This window comes from Scyliorhinus torazame, chromosome 18, assembly GCF_047496885.1.
Source record: "Scyliorhinus torazame isolate Kashiwa2021f chromosome 18, sScyTor2.1, whole genome shotgun sequence".
Taxonomy (NCBI): Eukaryota; Metazoa; Chordata; class Chondrichthyes; order Carcharhiniformes; family Scyliorhinidae; genus Scyliorhinus; species Scyliorhinus torazame.
This window is the reverse complement of record NC_092724.1, coordinates 79944456-79961678: the sequence shown is the minus strand read 5'-3', so window position 1 is coordinate 79961678 and position 17223 is coordinate 79944456. Positions and strand designations below refer to the sequence as shown.

At 49.4% G+C, this 17223-nt stretch overlaps 1 protein-coding gene across 6 annotated transcripts in view; it reads left to right on the top strand.

The window, feature by feature from the left end:
* Nucleotides 1-17223, top strand: part of LOC140395329 (uncharacterized) — a 228540-nt gene that overhangs the window by 88150 nt on the left and 123167 nt on the right. For all 6 annotated transcript variants that reach the window (XM_072482959.1, XM_072482960.1, XM_072482958.1 and 3 more), the window contains 3 exons: nt 513-669; nt 14197-14242; nt 14832-14890. In XM_072482959.1, the coding sequence (XP_072339060.1) occupies nt 513-669; nt 14197-14242; nt 14832-14890 (262 nt within the window). The remainder of the gene's footprint in view (nt 1-512; nt 670-14196; nt 14243-14831; nt 14891-17223) is intronic.

Genomic DNA, 17223 nt, shown 5'->3' with positions numbered 1-17223 from the left:
GACACAATTGTACCCGCCTCTACTACTACCTCTGGCAGCCCATTCCAGACACTCGCTACCCTCTGAGTGAAGAAATTGCCCCTCTGGGCCCTTCTGAATCTCTCCCCTCTCACCTTAAACCTATGCCCTCTAGTTTTAGACTCCCCTACCTTTGAGAAAAGATGTTGACTATCTACCTTATCTATGCCCCTCATTATTTTGTAGACCTCTATAAGATCACCCCTAAGCCTCCTACGCTCCAGGGAAAAAAGTCCCAGTCTATCCAGCCTCTCCTTATAACTCAACCCATCAAGTCCCGGCAACATCCAAGTAAATCTTTTCTGCACTCTTTCCAGTTTAATAATATCCTTTCTATAATAGGGTGACCAGAACTGCACACAGTATTCCAAGTGTGGCCGTACCAATGTCTTGTACAACTTCAAAAAGACTTCCCAACTCCTGTATTCAATGTTCTGACCAAATAAACTCCCTGTAGTTGCATAAATTGTTATGCTGCTTTCCTATTTTCTCAGGTTGTCTCAGCTCTCAGTTGCCTTGGAGAAAACCATCACCTGCAAAAAGGTGCTGACAGCACAAGGTCGGGGACGGCATTATATCCGACAAGCCCTGAATCAAAAAACCCTGGCAATTATAATACAACATCTTCGCCACACACCAAGATTATTAGAGGTAACTTGCACCCATTATTCCTCACTGCATACATTCTCACATATCTCTTAATCCTTACTCTGTGTCATCCCCTCCTCACATAGCCTGTCCTTTCTTCAGGTGTGATTCCACTGTTTCCTCAAACATATCTTCATCCTATCTCACACATCTCCCCAATCCCCCGGTGTTAGTCATGCCTCAGTTGGTAGTACTCTCTCCTCTGAGTCAGGTGGTTGATTTGAGCACAAAAATCAAAGCTAATGCTCCTGTGCAATGCTGAGGGAGTGTTTCACAGTCAGAGGTGACATCTTTTAGATGAGGGGACAGTAGCTCAGCTGATCATGTTACTGGACTTAGAATACAGAGGCCAGGACTAATGCTCCGGAGACATGAGTTAAAATGCCACAATACTAGGATATATAATTGATAAATCCAGTATTTCATAAAAGTCAGTCTCCATTATGATGATGATGAGACTTCCAAATTGTTGTAAAAACCCATCTGGTTCATTAATGTACCCCAGGAAAAGAAATCTGCCATCCTTAACCAGTCTGCCCTGCATGAGAGTCCAGACACACAACGTGGTTGACTCTTAACTGCCCTCTGAAAGACCTGGCAAGCCACTCGAGTTGTACCAAAATGCTACAGAAAAGTGCAAGAAGAAACAGAATGGACCATTTGGCATTGACCGAGGCACTGGAAAGTTAAAGGCAAAACCTACTCAGTCACCCACCTCCTCACTAATAACTGGGAGCCTGTGCCAAAATGGGGAGAACAATAGTCGGGCATAGTCATATTCACCAAATCATACCTTGCAGCATTGTCCCAGACTCGAGGATCACCGTCCTCAAGTATGTCCTGTCCCACAACATTGATTCTGGACCTCATGAACTCTCATGGAATCAGGTCAAACACAGGCAAGTGTTTGATTACCACCTACCACCCTCAGCAAATTTATCAGCACTCCTCCATGTTGAACACCGCTAGGAGGTAGCTCTGAGGGTTCCAAGGGAACAGAACGTACTCTAGGTAAGGGACTCAAATGCCCACCACCAAGAGTACAATACTCTGACCCAAATGGCCACATCCTGATGGACATATCTGTGAAATTGGGCTTGGGGCAGATGGTTCAAGGCCCAATAAGGAAGAAATCTACTTGACCTCGTCCTCACCAGTCTCTCACAGATGTATTTGTCCATGACTGTATTTGTCGGAATGACCACCGACAAAATGTTTTGGAACAAAGTCCGATCTTTGGGTAGCACAAGTGGCTAGCACTATGGCTTCACAGCGCCAGGGTCCCAGTTTCGATTCCCCGCTGGGTCACTGTCTGTGCGGAACCTGCACGTTCTCCCCGTGTCTGCGTGGGTTTCGTCCAGGTGCTCCGGTTTCCTCCCACAATCCAAAGATGTGCAGGTTAGGTGCGGAAATTGCCAATCCCATCTGACCACAAAGGATAGGAGGGTTTATTGGGTTACGGGGATAGGGTGGAAGTGAGGGCTCAAGTGGGTTGGTGCGGACTCGATGGGCCGAATGGCCTCCTGTACTGTATGTTCTATGTTCACACTGAAGACGCTGTCCATCATGTGTGGCATTATCACCACGCTAAATGGGGTAGATTGAGAACAGTTCTAGTAGCTCAAAACTGAGCATCCATGAGGTGCTGTGGGCTATCAACCACAGCAGAATTTTATCCTACCACATTCTGTAACCTCATGGCCCCACATATCCCTCACTCTACCAGTACTATCAAGCCAGGAAACCAGCCATGGTTCAATCGTGTGTAGGACAGCATTCCAGGAGCAGCAGCAGGAATTTCAAAACATTTAAGTATTGTCATGGTGAAGCTACAACACGTGACTACAAACAAGCTGTACAGGGGAAGCAACATTTTATAGATAGAGATAAACAATCACAACAAACAGATCAGGTCAAAGCTCTGCAGTCTTGCCACATCCAGTCACAAATGGTGGTGAACATTTAAACATCAGGAGGCGGTGTTTTATTTCTCTGATGAGTATGGGAATGACAGCCATGCTACTGGACGAGTAATCCAGAGGACTAGACTAACAATCTGAAGATCTGAATTTAAATTCCACTACGGCATGACAGTATGTCCACATTCACAAAAATGGAGGAGACCAACACGTCGCTGCAAAACACAAAGCTGAAGCATTTGCAACCAGCTCTGGCCAGAAGTGATGCATCTTAATCATAGAATTTACAGTGCAGAAGGTGGCCATTTGGCCCATAGAGTCTGCACCGGCCAGCCTAAGCCCATACCTTCACCCCATCCCCGTAACCCCACCTAACCTTCTTTCTGGACACTCTGGGCATTTTTTTTTAGCCTAGTCAATCCACCTAACCTGCATGTCTTTGGACTGTGGGAGGAAACCGGAGCACCTGGAGGAAACCCACAGAGACACGGACGGGGAGAACGTTCAGACTCCGCACAGACAGTGCCCTAGCCAGGAATCGAACCTGGGACCCTGGAGTTGTGAAGCAACTCTACAGCACGGTAGCATAGTGGTTAGCACAGTTGCTTCACAGCTCCAGGGCCCCAGGTTTGATTCCCGGCTGGGTCACTGTCTGTGCGGAGTCTGTACGTTCTCCCTGTGTCAGCGTGAGTTTCCTCGGCGTGCTCCGGTTTCCTCCCACAGTCCAGAAATGTGCGGCTTAGGTGGATTGGCCATGCTAAATTGCCCATAGTGTCCCAAAATGTTAAGTGGGGGTTACGGGTTAGGGTAGATACGTGGGCTTGAGTAGGGTGCTCTTTGTAAGGGCCATGCAGATTCGATGGGCCGGATGGCCTCCTTCTGCACTGTAAATTCTATGATTCTAACCACTGTGCTACCGTGCTGCCCTTAACCTTTTCCTGTGGTCTCCTGCATCACATGCCAGTCTTCACCCAATTTAATTCATTGCACGTGGCAGCGAGATGGTGATGGGGTGGTGGCTGAAACATTGGTTGTAAGCTATGATTTAACAAGTGTAACTATGTCAGGCTCCTGCTTGACTAGTCAGTGAGTAAGCTCTTCTTGGCTTTGGCACAAGTCTCCAGAAGTTAGTGAGAAGGCGATCGGGGTCCAAGGCGATCGGGTTCCCTCGGGTGGTTGAACTCTGGGCACGGTTGAACCCTGGCACTTCCAATACCACCTGAGCACCATAGCACAGCCAGCCTGGTATCTTGGCACTGCCACCCAGTAATTGGTAAGTTGGGGCATGGGGTGGAGGGGGGAGGTCTGGAGGCCATGGTGGGAGGACCAGAGATTGGGGCGATGTTTAAAAATGGTGCCCCGATCTCTTCCTGCACTAGCGAGCTGAGCTCATTAGTGCAGGATATGAGCCTCAGTGTGGCCCCGGCGGCGCGTTCCTTGCCGAGTCCCAAAAATGAAGCAGAAGCCTGTTTAATAGCGGGGTTGTTCTTGGTGCTGCAAGTGCTAGAAAACACCGTGCTAAATGCAACCAAAGGGGCATTCTGTTTCATTTCCATTAAATAGAGCCCCTAATATTTGTATATGAAAGAGCAGATGGGAACCTTTTGAGGTACCCTCAATAATGATGCTTAGAGATTAAACTGTAAAGAAGGCTTTATTAGGCTAATAACTATGCTACAGATTTGGACGAGAGCTGACTGCTATACAGACCATGAGGCAGGCCTTTATGTATGGCTCCCAGATGGGCGGAGCCAGAGGCGGAGTCCCCAGGGTTCCAAGCCTGGTCTTAAAGGGGACATCACCTTACATGATGATAAGGTAGTAACCGTTCATCACATTCACCCCCTGTTTAAAAAGGAGTCCGGCGGGTGTGAAGTGCCATCATAGGTCCATCCGTCTCGGCGGCCGGATCGTCCTCCTCGATCTCCTCAGTTCGGGCGGTGGTGCGGCGGGCACGGACGTCCCGGTTGAGGGCACATCCGGGAGCACAGCGGTCGGAGCTTCGGTCCGGGTCGGGGCAGAGGAACTAGGCAGGGCCGGGGGTAGCGGAGCCGGCGCCGGCGGGGTGTGTAAAGGGGGGGCGCACGGTAGGAGCTCACCAACGGGTGGTAGGGCCGGAAGGGGGTGTGTTGTAGGGGGCGACGGGTCCTGCAGGGGAGCGGTGCGGGAAGGGGCGTCTGTGGTGGAGGATCCAGCGGGCGCCAGATCCCGGAGGGAAACCGTATCTTGCCTGCCGTCGGAGTACTCCACGTAGGCGTAACTGGGGTTGGCGTGGAGCAGTCGGACCTTTTCAACTAGGGGGTCCGTTTTATGGCTCCTCGCGTGCCTCCGGAGAAGAACAGGTCCCGGAGCCGTCAGCCAAGGTGGAAGCGAGATCCCGGAGGTATACTTCCTGGGGAAGAGAAACAATCGTTCATGAGGGGTCTCATTTGTGGGCGTGCAGAGGAGTGACCTAATGGAGTGTAGGGCATCGGGTAGGACCTCCTGCCAGCGGGTGGTTGGGAGATTTCTCGACCGCAGGGCCAGAAGGACAGCCTTCCACACGGTCGCGTTCTCCCTCTCCACCTGCCCGTTTCCCCGTGGGTTATAGCTGGTCGTTCTGCTCGAGGCGATGCCTTTGCTGAGCAGATACTGACGCAGTTCATCGCTCATGAACGATGTACCCCGGTCGCTGTGGATATAAGCAGGGAAACCGAACAGGGTGAAGATGCTGTGCAGTGCCTTAATCACCGTTACTGAGGTCATGTCGGTGCAGGGAATGGCGAATGGGAAACGGGAGAACTCATCGATCACGGTGAGGAAATAGGCATAACGGTTGGTGGACGGGAGGGGCCCCTTGAAGTCCACGCTCAGTCGCTCAAAGAAGCCTTCACGAGCCGAACCTTGTCTGGCCGATAGAAGTGCGGTTTGCACTCCGCACAGAACTGGCAGACCATGGCCTTGACCTCCTTGGTTGAGTAAGGTAGGTTGCGGGACTTGATGAAATGGACGAGCGGGGTAACCCCTGGGTGGCAGAGGTAATTGTGGATGGCTTGCAGGCGGTCCTCCTGCGCGTTGGCGCATGTGCCGCGGGACAGGGCATCTGGGGGCTCGTTGAGCTCCCCTGGACGATACTTGATATCGTATGAGGAGGTGGAGAGTTCGATCCTCCACCTCAAAATTTTATCGTTTTTTATTTTGCCCCGTTGCGTGTTATCGAACATAAAGGTGACCGACCGTTGGTCGGTGACGAGGGTAAACCTCCTACCGGCGAGGTAGTGTCTCCAGCGCCGCACAGCCTCCACAATGGCTTGTGCCTCCTTTTCGACTGCAGAGTGTCGAATCTCGGAGGCGGTGAGGGTTCGGGAGAAGAACGCTACTGGTCTGCCTCCTTGATTGAGGGTAGCAGCCAGGGCGATGTCTGATGTATCGCTCTCTACCTGGAAAGGGATGGTTTCGTCCACCGCGTGCATGGCGGCCTTGATGATGTCGGCCTTGATGCGGTTGAAGGCCAATTGAGCCTCAGCCGAGAGGGGAAAAGTGGTGGTCTTTAGGAGTGGGCGGGCTTTGTCCGCAAACTTGGGGACCCACTGGGCGTAATAGGAGAAAAGCCCCAAGCACCGTTTGAGGGCCTTGAGGCTGCGGGGGAGAGGGAGTTCCTTAAGGGGGCGCATGCGGTCGGGGTCGGGACCTAGGACCCCGTCTTCCACGACATAGCCGAGGATGGCCAGCCGGGTGGTGTGGAAAACGCATTTGCCCTCGTTATAGGTCAGGTTAAGGGCTCGGGCGGTCTGGAGGAACTTTTTGAGGTTAGCGTCATGGTCCTGCTGATCATGGCCGCAGATGGTGACATTGTCCAAGTACGGGTATGTAGCCCGCAAACCGTACTGGTCCACCATTTGGTCCATCGCCCTTTGAAAGACGGAGACCCCATTTGTGACACCAAAGGGGACCCTGAGGAAGTGGAAGAGCCGGCCGGCTGCTTCGAAGGCAGTATAGGGGCGGTCTTTTGGTCGGATAGGGAGCTGGTGGTAGGAAGATTTGAGGTCGACCGTGGAAAAGACTCGGTATTGTGCGATCCGATTTACCATTTCCGCGATGCGAGGAAGGGAGTACGCATCAAGCTGCGTGAATCGGTTTATGGTCTGGCTATAATCCACGACCATCGGTTTCTTCTCCCCGGACCAGACTACCACCACTTGCGCTCTCCAAGGGCTGTTGCTAGCCTCGATGACCCCGTCCCAGTAAACGCTGGACCTCTGACTTGATAAAAGCCATATCTTGGGCACTGTAGCGCCGGCTCCTGGTGGCGACGGGCTTACAGTCGGGAGTGAGGTTAGCGAATAGCGAGGGGGTGCGACTTTCAGTGTCGCAAGGCAGCACACCGTGAGGGGGGGCAAGGGTCCGCCGAACTTCAGTGTCAGGCTTCGGTGGCTGCACTGGAAATCCAGTCCGAGCAGCAGTGGGGCACAGAGGTGAGGGAGGATATAAAATTTGAAACGGGTGTATTTGGCACCCTGGATCGAGAGATCCGCAATACAGTACCCCGTGATTTGAACCGAGTGGGACCCAGATGCGAGGGCTATGGTTTGGGATGTGGGATGGGTGCGTAGGGAGCAGCGCCTTACCGAGAGCTGGGACCTTAGAATCAGCGCGGGAATTTTGAAAAAGCGCGGGGGCTGCGAGGCAGAGGGGACAATTTAAAAGGTCGCTGTCTGTGGTGAGGTGAGTACAGATTAACTTACTTCCCTTGCAGGTCAGCTGTTGAGTTCGGGAGTGAGAGCTGGGACCTTAGAATCAGCGCGGGAATTTTGAAAAAGCGCGGGGGCTGCGAGGCAGAGGGGACCATTTAAAAGGTCGCTGTCTGTGGTGAGGTGAGTACAGATTAACTTACTTACCTTGCAGGTCAGCTGTTGAGTTCGGGAGTGAGAGCTGGGACCTTAGAATCAGCGCGGGAATTTTGAAAAAGCGCGGGGGCTGCGAGGCAGAGGGGACCATTTAAAAGGTCGCTGTCTGTGGTGAGGTGAGTACAGATTAACTTACTTACCTTGCAGGTCAGCTGTTGAGTTCGGGAGTGAGAGCTGGGACCTTAGAATCAGCGCGGGAATTTTGAAAAAGCGCGGGGGCTGCGAGGCAGAGGGGACCATTTAAAAGGTCGCTGTCTGTGGTGAGGTGAGTACAGATTAACTTACTTCCCTTGCAGGTCAGCTGTTGAGTTCGGGAGTGAGAGCTGGGACCTTAGAATCAGCGCGGGAATTTTGAAAAAGCGCGGGGGCTGCGAGGCAGAGGGGACCATTTAAAAGGTCGCTGTCTGTGGTGAGGTGAGTACAGATTAACTTACTTACCTTGCAGGTCAGCTGTTGAGTTCGGGAGTGAGAGCTGGGACCTTAGAATCAGCGCGGGAATTTTGAAAAAGCGCGGGGGCTGCGAGGCAGAGGGGACCATTTAAAAGGTCGCTGTCTGTGGTGAGGTGAGTACAGATTAACTTACTTACCTTGCAGTTCAGCTGTTGAGTTCGGGAGTGAGAGCTGGGACCTTAGAATCAGCGCGGGAATTTTGAAAAAGCGCGGGGGCTGCGAGGCAGAGGGGACCATTTAAAAGGTCGCTGTCTGTGGTGAGGTGAGTACAGATTAACTTACTTACCTTGCAGGTCAGCTGTTGAGTTCGGGAGTGAGAGCTGGGACCTTAGAATCAGCGCGGGAATTTTGAAAAAGCGCGGGGGCTGCGAGGCAGAGGGGACCATTTAAAACATCGCTGTCTGTGGTGAGGTGAGTACAGATTAACTTACTTCCCTTGCAGGTCAGCTGTTGAGTTCGGGAGTGAGAGCTGGGACCTTAGAATCAGCGCGGGAATTTTGAAAAAGCGCGGGGGCTGCGAGGCAGAGGGGACCATTTAAAAGGTCGCTGTCTGTGGTGAGGTGAGTACAGATTAACAACTTACTTACCTTGCAGGCCAAGTCGATTTCAGCAGGAGCGGAGCAGGCTAGTCCATTTCAGCGGGGGCAGTGCGGAAGTGATTTCTGTGAGGTAAGTTTCTCCTTTAAATTTTTTTTAAAATTCTAGTGTTTAAGGTAGGAACAGGAAGTCGACCCGCGGACTTCTGGGAAGACCCTCACCAATAAATTCTGGTGGAGAGGAAACCCGAGACACTACACGTGTAGTGTCTCCCACCCGCCCTCCTCCTCTAACCTAATAATAAAACCCTTTGGTGTGAGGTAAGTACCATATTTTATTATTGTTATTAATAATTTTTTTTTTTATATATAAAAAAATTTAATTTAGTTGTTAGCCAGATCTTGGTAGAAAGTTAGAGGAATGGCAGGGAAGGGAGTGCAATGTTCCTCCTGCAGGATGTTTGAGGTGAGGGATGCCGTTAGTGTCCCTGCTGATTTTACCTGCAGGAAGTGCTGCCATCTCCAGCTCCTCCAAGACCGAGTTAGGGAACTGGAGCTGGAGTTGGAAGAACTTTGGATCATTCGGGAGGCAGAGGGGGTCATAGATAGCAGCTTCAGGGAATTAGTTACACCAAAGATTGGAGATAGATAGGTAACTGTAAGAGGGACGGGGAAAAAACAGTCAGTGCAGGGATCCCCTGCGGTCGTTCCCCTGAGAAACAAGTATACCGCTTTGGATACTTGTGGGGGGGACGACTTACCAGGGGTAAGCCATGGGGTACGGGCCTCTGGCACAGAGTCTGTCCCTGTTGCTCAGAAGGGAAGGGGGGAGAGGAGCAGAGCATTAGTAATTGGGGACTCTATAGTCAGGGGCACAGATAGGAGATTTTGTGGGAGCGTGAGAGACTCACGTTTGGTATGTTGCCTCCCAGGTGCAAGGGTACGTGATGTCTCGGATCGTGTTTTCCGGGTCCTTAAGGGGGAGGGGGAGCAGCCCCAAGTCGTGGTCCACATTGGCACTAACGACATAGGTAGGAAAGGGGATAAGGATGTCAGGCAGGCTTTCAGGGAGCTAGGATGGAAGCTCAGAACTAGAACAAACAGAGTTGTTATCTCTGGGTTGTTGCCCATGCCACGTGATAGTGAGATGAGGAATAGGGAGAGAGAGCAATTAAACACGTGGCTACAGGGATGGTGCAGGCGGGAGGGATTCAGATTTCTGGATAACTGGGGCTCTTTCTGGGGAAGGTGGGACCTCTACAGACAGGATGGTCTACATCTGAACCTGCGGTGCACAAATATCCTGGGGGGGAGATTTGTTAGTGCTCTTTGGGGGGGTTTAAACTAATGCAGCAGGGGCATGGGAACCTGGATTGTAGTTTTAGGGTAAGGGAGAATGAGAGTATAGAGGTCAGGAGCTCAGATTTGACGTCGCAGGAGGGGGCCAGTGTTCAGGTAGGTGGTTTGAAGTGTGTCTACTTCAATGCCAGGAGTATACGAAATAAGGTAGGGGAACTGGCAGCATGGGTTGGTACCTGGGACTTCGATGTTGTGGCCATTTCGGAGACATGGATAGAGCAGGGACAGGAATGGATGTTGCAGGTTCCGGGGTTTAGGTGTTTTAGTAAGCTCAGAGAAGGAGGCAAAAGAGGGGGAGGTGTGGCGCTGCTAGTCAAGAGCAGTATTACGGTGGCGGAGAGGATACTAGATGGGGACTCATCTTCCGAGGTAGTATGGGCTGAGGTTAGAAACAGGAAAGGAGAGGTCACCCTGTTGGGAGTTTTCTATAGGCCTCCAAATAGTTCTAGGGATGTAGAGGAAAGGATGGCGAGGATGATCCTGGATAAGAGCGAAAGTAATAGGGTAGTTATTATGGGAGACTTTAACTTTCCAAATATTGACTGGAAAAGATATAGTTCGAGTACATTAGATGGGTCGTTTTTTGTACAGTGTGTGCAGGAGGGTTTCCTGACACAGTTTGTTGACAGGCCAACAAGAGGCGAGGCCACATTGGATTTGGTTTTGGGTAATGAACCAGGCCAGGTGTTGGATTTGGAGGTAGGTGAGCACTTTGGGGACAGTGACCACAATTCGGTGACGTTTACGTTAAGGATGGAAAGGGATAAGTATACACCGCAGGGCAAGAGTTATAGCTGGGGGAAGGGAAATTATGATGCCATTAGACGTGACTTGGGGGGGATAAGGTGGAGAAGTAGGCTGCAAGTGTTGGACACACTGGATAAGTGGAGCTTGTTCAAGGATCAGCTACTGCGTGTTCTTGATAAGTATGTACCGGTCAGGCGGGGAGGAAGGTGCCGAGCGAGGGAACCGTGGCTTACCAAAGAAGTGGAATCTCTTGTTAAGAGGAAGAAGGAGGCCTATGTGAAGATGAGGTGTGAAGTTTCATTTGGGGCGATGGATAGTTACAAGGTAGCGAGGAAGGATCTAAAGAGAGAGCTAAGACGAGCAAGGAGGGGACATGAGAAGTATTTGGCAGGAAGGATCAAGGAAAACCCAAAAGCTTTCTATAGGTATGTCAGGAATAAGCGAATGACTAGGGACAGAGTAGGACCAGTCAAGGACAGGGATGGGAAGTTGTGTGTAGAGTCTGAAGAGATAGGCGAGATACTAAATGAATATTTTTCGTCAGTATTCACTCAGGAAAAAGATAATGTTGTGGAGGAGAATGCTGAGCTCCAGGTAAATAGATTAGATGGCATTGAGGTACGTCGGGAAGAGGTGTTGGCAATTCTGGACAGGCTGAAAATAGATAAGCCCCCGGGACCTGATGGGATTTATCCTAGGATTCTCTGGGAGGCCAGGGAAGAGGTTGCTGGACCATTGGCTTTGATTTTTATGGCATCATTGGATACAGGAATAGTGCCAGAGGACTGGAGGATAGCAAATGTGGTCCCTTTGTTCAAAAAGGGGAGCAGAGACAACCCCGGCAACTATAGACCGGTGAGCCTCACGTCTGTAGTGGGTAAAGTCTTGGAGGGGATTATAAGAGACAAGATTTATAATCATCTAGATAGGAATAATATGATCAGGGATAGCCAGCATGGCTTTGTGAAGGGTAGGTCATGCCTCACAAACCTTATCGAGTTCTTTGAGAAGGTGACTGAACAGGTAGATGAGGGTAGAGCAGTTGATGTGGTGTATATGGATTTCAGCAAAGCGTTTGATAAGGTTCCCCACGGTAGGCTATTGCAGAAAATACAGAGGCTGGGGATTGAGGGTGATTTAGAGATGTGGATCAGAAATTGGCTAGCTGAAAGAAGACAGAGGGTGGCGGTTGATGGGAAATGTTCAGAATGGAGTTCTGTCACAAGTGGAGTACCACAAGGATCTGTTCTGGGGCCGTTGCTGTTTGTCATTTTTATCAATGACCTAGAGGAAGGCGCAGAAGGGTGGGTGAGTAAATTTGCAGACGATACTAAAGTCGGTGGTGTTGTCGATAGTGTGGAAGGAAGTAGCAGGTTACAGAGGGATATAGATAAGCTGCAGTGCTGGGCTGAGAGGTGGCAAATGGAGTTTAATGTAGAGAAGTGTGAGGTGATTCACTTTGGAAGGAAAAACAGGAATGTGGAATATTTGGCTAATGGAAAAGTTCTTGAAAGTGTGGATGAGCAGAGGGATCTAGGTGTCCATGTACATAGATCCCTGAAAGTTGCCACCCAGGTTGATAGGGTGGTGAAGAAGGCCTATGGAGTGTTGGCCTTTATTGGTAGAGGGATTGAGTTCCGGAGTCAGGAGGTCATGTTGCAGCTGCACAGAACTCTGGTACGGCCGCATTTGGAGTATTGCGTACAGTTCTGGTCACCGCATTATAGGAAGGACGTGGAGGCTTTGGAACGGGTGCAGAGGAGATTTACCAGGATGTTGCCTGGTATGGAGGGAAAATCTTATGAGGAAAGGCTGATGGACTTGAGGTTGTTTTCGAGAGAAGAAGGTTAAGAGGAGACTTAATAGAGGCATACAAAATGATCAGAGGGTTAGATAGGGTGGACAGTGAGAGCCTTCTCCCGCGGATGGAAATGGCTAGCACGAGGGGACATAGTCTTAAACTGAGGGGTAATAGATATAGGACAGAGGTCAGGGGTAGGTTCTTTACGCAAAGAGTAGTGAGGCCGTGGAGTGCCCTACCTGCTACAGTAGTGAACTCGCCAACATTGAGGGCATTTAAAAGTTTATTGGATAAACATATGGATGATAATGGTAGGTTAGATGGCTTTTGTTTCGGTGCAACATCGTGGGCCGAAGGGCCTGTACTGCGCTGTATTGTTCTATGTTCTATGTTCTATGTTTCAGGGTGGATAAAGCTCTCCGTGCTCCCGGAGTCGAAGAGGCATGCAGTGTCGTGCCCGTTGACCTGGACCTGCATCATGGAGTTCTGCAGGTGTTTTGGCCGAGTTTGATCGAGGGTGACCGCACCCAGTCGCGGGTAGTCGGAGTCGTAAAATGGCCGCTGCCGTTGGTCGCACGTGTCAGGTCGAGAAGATGGCCGCCGACCAGATGGCCGCTCCCATGATTCGCACGAGGCTGATGACGCGTCAGAAGAGGACGTGTCGGGTCGGTGCGCAGCAGCATTGCGAGGCCTGAGAGCCTGATTTTCGGGCCGGCTGTTCTTTGTTTTTCTGGCCCCTGGGTCTGGCCAGGCAGACCCTCGTTAAGTGCCCTTTCTTCCCGCAGTCGCTGCAGATCGCGGAGTGGGCTGGGCAGCGTGGGCGTGGGTGCTGGCCCTGCCCGCAGAAGTAGCAAGGTGTGCCCCCATGGTGAGCGGGTCGCCGCGTGGCGCAGGCCTGTAATACGGGCGAGTCTGAGGAAGTCCGGGGGGGGCTGGCAGAGTCCGCGGGGTACGTACCCAAGTTATGTCGGGCCACCTCCAGCGAGGAGGCGAGCGTTAGCGTCTCCTGGAGGTCTTTTGCCCCGTTTTCGTGCAGTCGCTGCCGGATGTAGGTCGAGCGGATGCCGGACACGAAAGAATTTCTGATGTGCAGGTTCATATGGACTTCCCCTGTGACATCCTGATGGTCACAGTCCCTGGCCAGCGCGGTGAGTTTCTCAACAAACTCGTTGAGCGATTTCCCCCGAGCGCTGCCGGCAGGTAGAGAGCAGATGCCGGGCGTGCACCTCATTGACGGGTTTGACAAACCGCTTGCGGAGCAACTCAACCGCTTCCTCATAAATCGTCGCCTTTTCGAGCGTGGCGGAGATTCTGTGACTCACCCGGGCGTGGAGTAGACGCAGCTTGCGTGGCCCCAGGATGGGAGTCTCTGCGGAGTCCAGGTAGGCCTCGAAGCACCGCAGCCAGTATTTAAAATTTTCCTTTGCCTCCGGCGTTCGTGCTTCCAGATTGAGCTTCTCTGGTTTTAGGCCTGCGTCCATCCTGAATCTAGTTTAGCCTAATAAATTGAGGTACCCTCAATAATGATGCTTAGAGATTAAACTGTAAAGAAGGCTTTATTAGGCTCATAACTATGCTACAGATTTGGATGAGAGCTGACTGCTATACAGACCATGAGGCAGGCCTTTATGTATGGCTCCCAGATGGGCGGAGCCAGAGGTGGAGTCCCCAGGGTTCCAAGCCTGGTCTTAAAGGGGACATCACCTTACATGATGATAAGGCAGTAACCGTTCATCACACCTTTTAAAGTTCCCTGGGCCTGCATTGTATTGGTCAGTGGATGGCTGCTCTGAAACAATCTGTGGTTGATCCCTGCCCTTTTCTTGTTGCAGTGGTATGACCCTGAGGGTTCTGTCCTGGCCAACGAACGTTTTTCAGGTAAGTAATCCAGCAGTCTGGCCTTCTTTGAAAGCGGAATTTTCTCTGGGTCTTAGTCTGTTTGGGTTTGTATGGCAGAAGTGGGGTGAGGGTTATGGGATATCATGAGAGTTTTAGGGGAGGGGATGAAAGGTTTACAAGGTGAAAGGTTTGTGGAATATGTGAGCACTCTATGAATGGAGTGAGAAATTTATAAGATAAAATGATAGTAAAGGTCTCCCGAAATAAAATTATCTTCCTTCAGAAGCAATGAAAGCCCAAAGAACCCATCCTAATTTATTAACTGCTTCCCAGAATCTTGATTGGTGCTTTATGAGAAACCAATGCTCTGAACTGCATTCGGGTCTCAGCCATCACCAATGGAGCAATTAGTGAACATCCTGTTTGTAATGATTTCCCAGCCTGAGAATAATACTTCTTACATAAGAAGGTAAGGATTTCCATTGTACACTTCCCACTGGTAGGTCAGGCAAGTGGGGAGTTTACCTAATGGCAAATGCCTCCAGTCCCTGCTTTAGAGACTTATCAGTATCAGGTCAGATCCGGTTCAGGTCAATTTTCACCCTTCTGTCTGTTGCTTTTAACTCAGAACCATTCCTGTCGCTGCTGCTGGTCGTGTCACAGATGAATTTGACCCTTGATTTACAGGTTAGTGTTGATCTACCTGATAATATTCTTTTATGTTGTTTCCACTATCAATGCAGCAATTAATTCAAAGCTACTCCAGGATTACTCTCCATGGAAGTGTAATGGAGCTGGCTTAATCGAGAGATTCAAGAGGGCGAAGGATGATTATCTGAATGATTGAACAAAGTGCAGGGGAAAAGGCAGGGGAATGGTACTAAGTCATGATGCTCGTTTGGAGAACCAGTGCAGGCACAATGGGCCAAATGGTCGTCTTCTGGGATCTTACAACTCAGGGCCTGAGCTTGTACTGAGCCAAATACAAGGTCCTCGGGATCTTGTGCTTGTTGCTGTTTCATACTGGAAGAATTTTCAAGCTGATTTACAGTCTGACAGTGTGATCTGAAGGAGCAACAATAAAACCTCTATTGGCATGGTTGGCCTTCAGACTTGTTAAAAATGATTTAGGGAGAGTGGTATGGTGTCACGTCAATTTCCTTAAATCAGTGCCCTGTGTTCGCGATCTGTGCACCAAAGGAAACAGTTTCTCCCTAGCTGTTCTGTCTAGACCCCTCATGATTTTGAATACCTCTAGCAAATCTCCTTTCAACCTTCTCTAAGAAAAGCTGTTTTTTCTTTAGACGAATCATACAAAGAAATACGATTGCAGAAACACGTGCGTTTGATGCAAGATTAACAGAGGTTTATTGAATAGATCTTCACTGTATAAGGTTTGGCACCAGACCCCCTAAAAAGTATGCAAAGTATCCGATGACGTCACAGAAGTCCCATGACTCTGTTCTCAAAGAGCCATTGCAAACAACTACAATAACCCACAAATATAACAAAAACAGCCCTAACTTCTCCAATCTTTCTATGTAGCTGAAGTTCCTCATCTCTGGAACCAATCTTGTGACTCTTTTCTTCACCCTCTCTAATGCCTTCACATCCTTCCTATAGTGTCCTGTCACAAACTGGGCATAACACTCCGGCTGAGGTGTTTTATACAGGTTTAACAGAACTTTCTTGCTTTTGTACTCTGTGCCCTATTGATGAAGCCCAGGATGTCGTCAGCTTTATAAACCGCATTCTCAACCTTTCAATTAATTATACACATATACAAACAGGTCACTCTGCTCCTGCACCCCTTTGGAATTGTACCCTTTACTTTAATGCCTCTCTGTGTTCTTCCTACCAAAATCAATTGCTTCAGATATCTCTGTTAAATTTGATCTGCTACTTGTCCATCCATTCCACTAACCTGTTGTGACCTTTTGAAGTTCTGCACTATCTTCCTTGAGATTTACAATGCTTCCTCTTTCATATCATAGAATCACAATCTTTCCAGTGCAGAAGGAGGCCATTTGGCCCATCAAATCTGCACTGGCTCTCTGAAGAAGCATTCAACCAAGTCCCACTCTCCTGCCGTATAACTGTGCACATTCTTTATTTTCGGATAGCAATTCAATTCCCTTTTGAATACATCGATCGAACCTGCCTCCATCACCCTCTCAGGAAGTTTGTTCCAGACTCTAACCATCCTCCGGGTAAAATGTATTTTCTTTTCATAACTTTTACTCTTTATGTCAATTATTTAGAATCTGTTCCTTCTAGTTCTTGATGCTGTCTTGAGTGACAACAGTTTCTCATTATTTACCCTGTCGAGACCCCTCAGGGTCTTGAATACCTCTATCAAGGTTCCTCTCAGCCTTCTTTTCTCCAAGGTAAACAGTCCCAACCTCATAACTACAGTTCTTTATCACTGGAATCATTCTTGTGAGTCTCCTCTGTACTCTCTCCAACACCTTCACATCCTTACTCAAGTATGGCACCCGGAACTGGACGTGGTACTCCAGATAAGGACTAACTAGTTCAACAAGCTCAACATGACCTCCTCACTCTTGTCCTCAATACTCCTACTAATAAAGCCTCAGATACTATATGCTTTATTAACTGTTCTCTCAACATGCCCTGCCACGTTTAATGATTTATCTGTATATATACCGAGATTCCTAGAAATTATATTTTATATGTATTTATAAATATCATTTATATAATATAGATTATATTTTAAAAGTCATCTGGGAATTTTGACATTTAAATATCAACGGGTCTTTAAAAAAATCAGGAAGTCTGAACATCAATCCCTGGGGATCTCCATTATAAACGTCCCTCAAATCTGAAAACCAACTGTTCTATTTTCTGTTTCCTGTCAGCCAATTTCATATCCATGTTGCTACTGTCTCTTTTATTCCATGAGATCTAACTTTTCTCACAACCCTGATGCGCGGCACTCTATCAAATGTCTTTTGGAAGAATACCCATAACAAACTGTTGAAATTCGACTGCAAACTTTC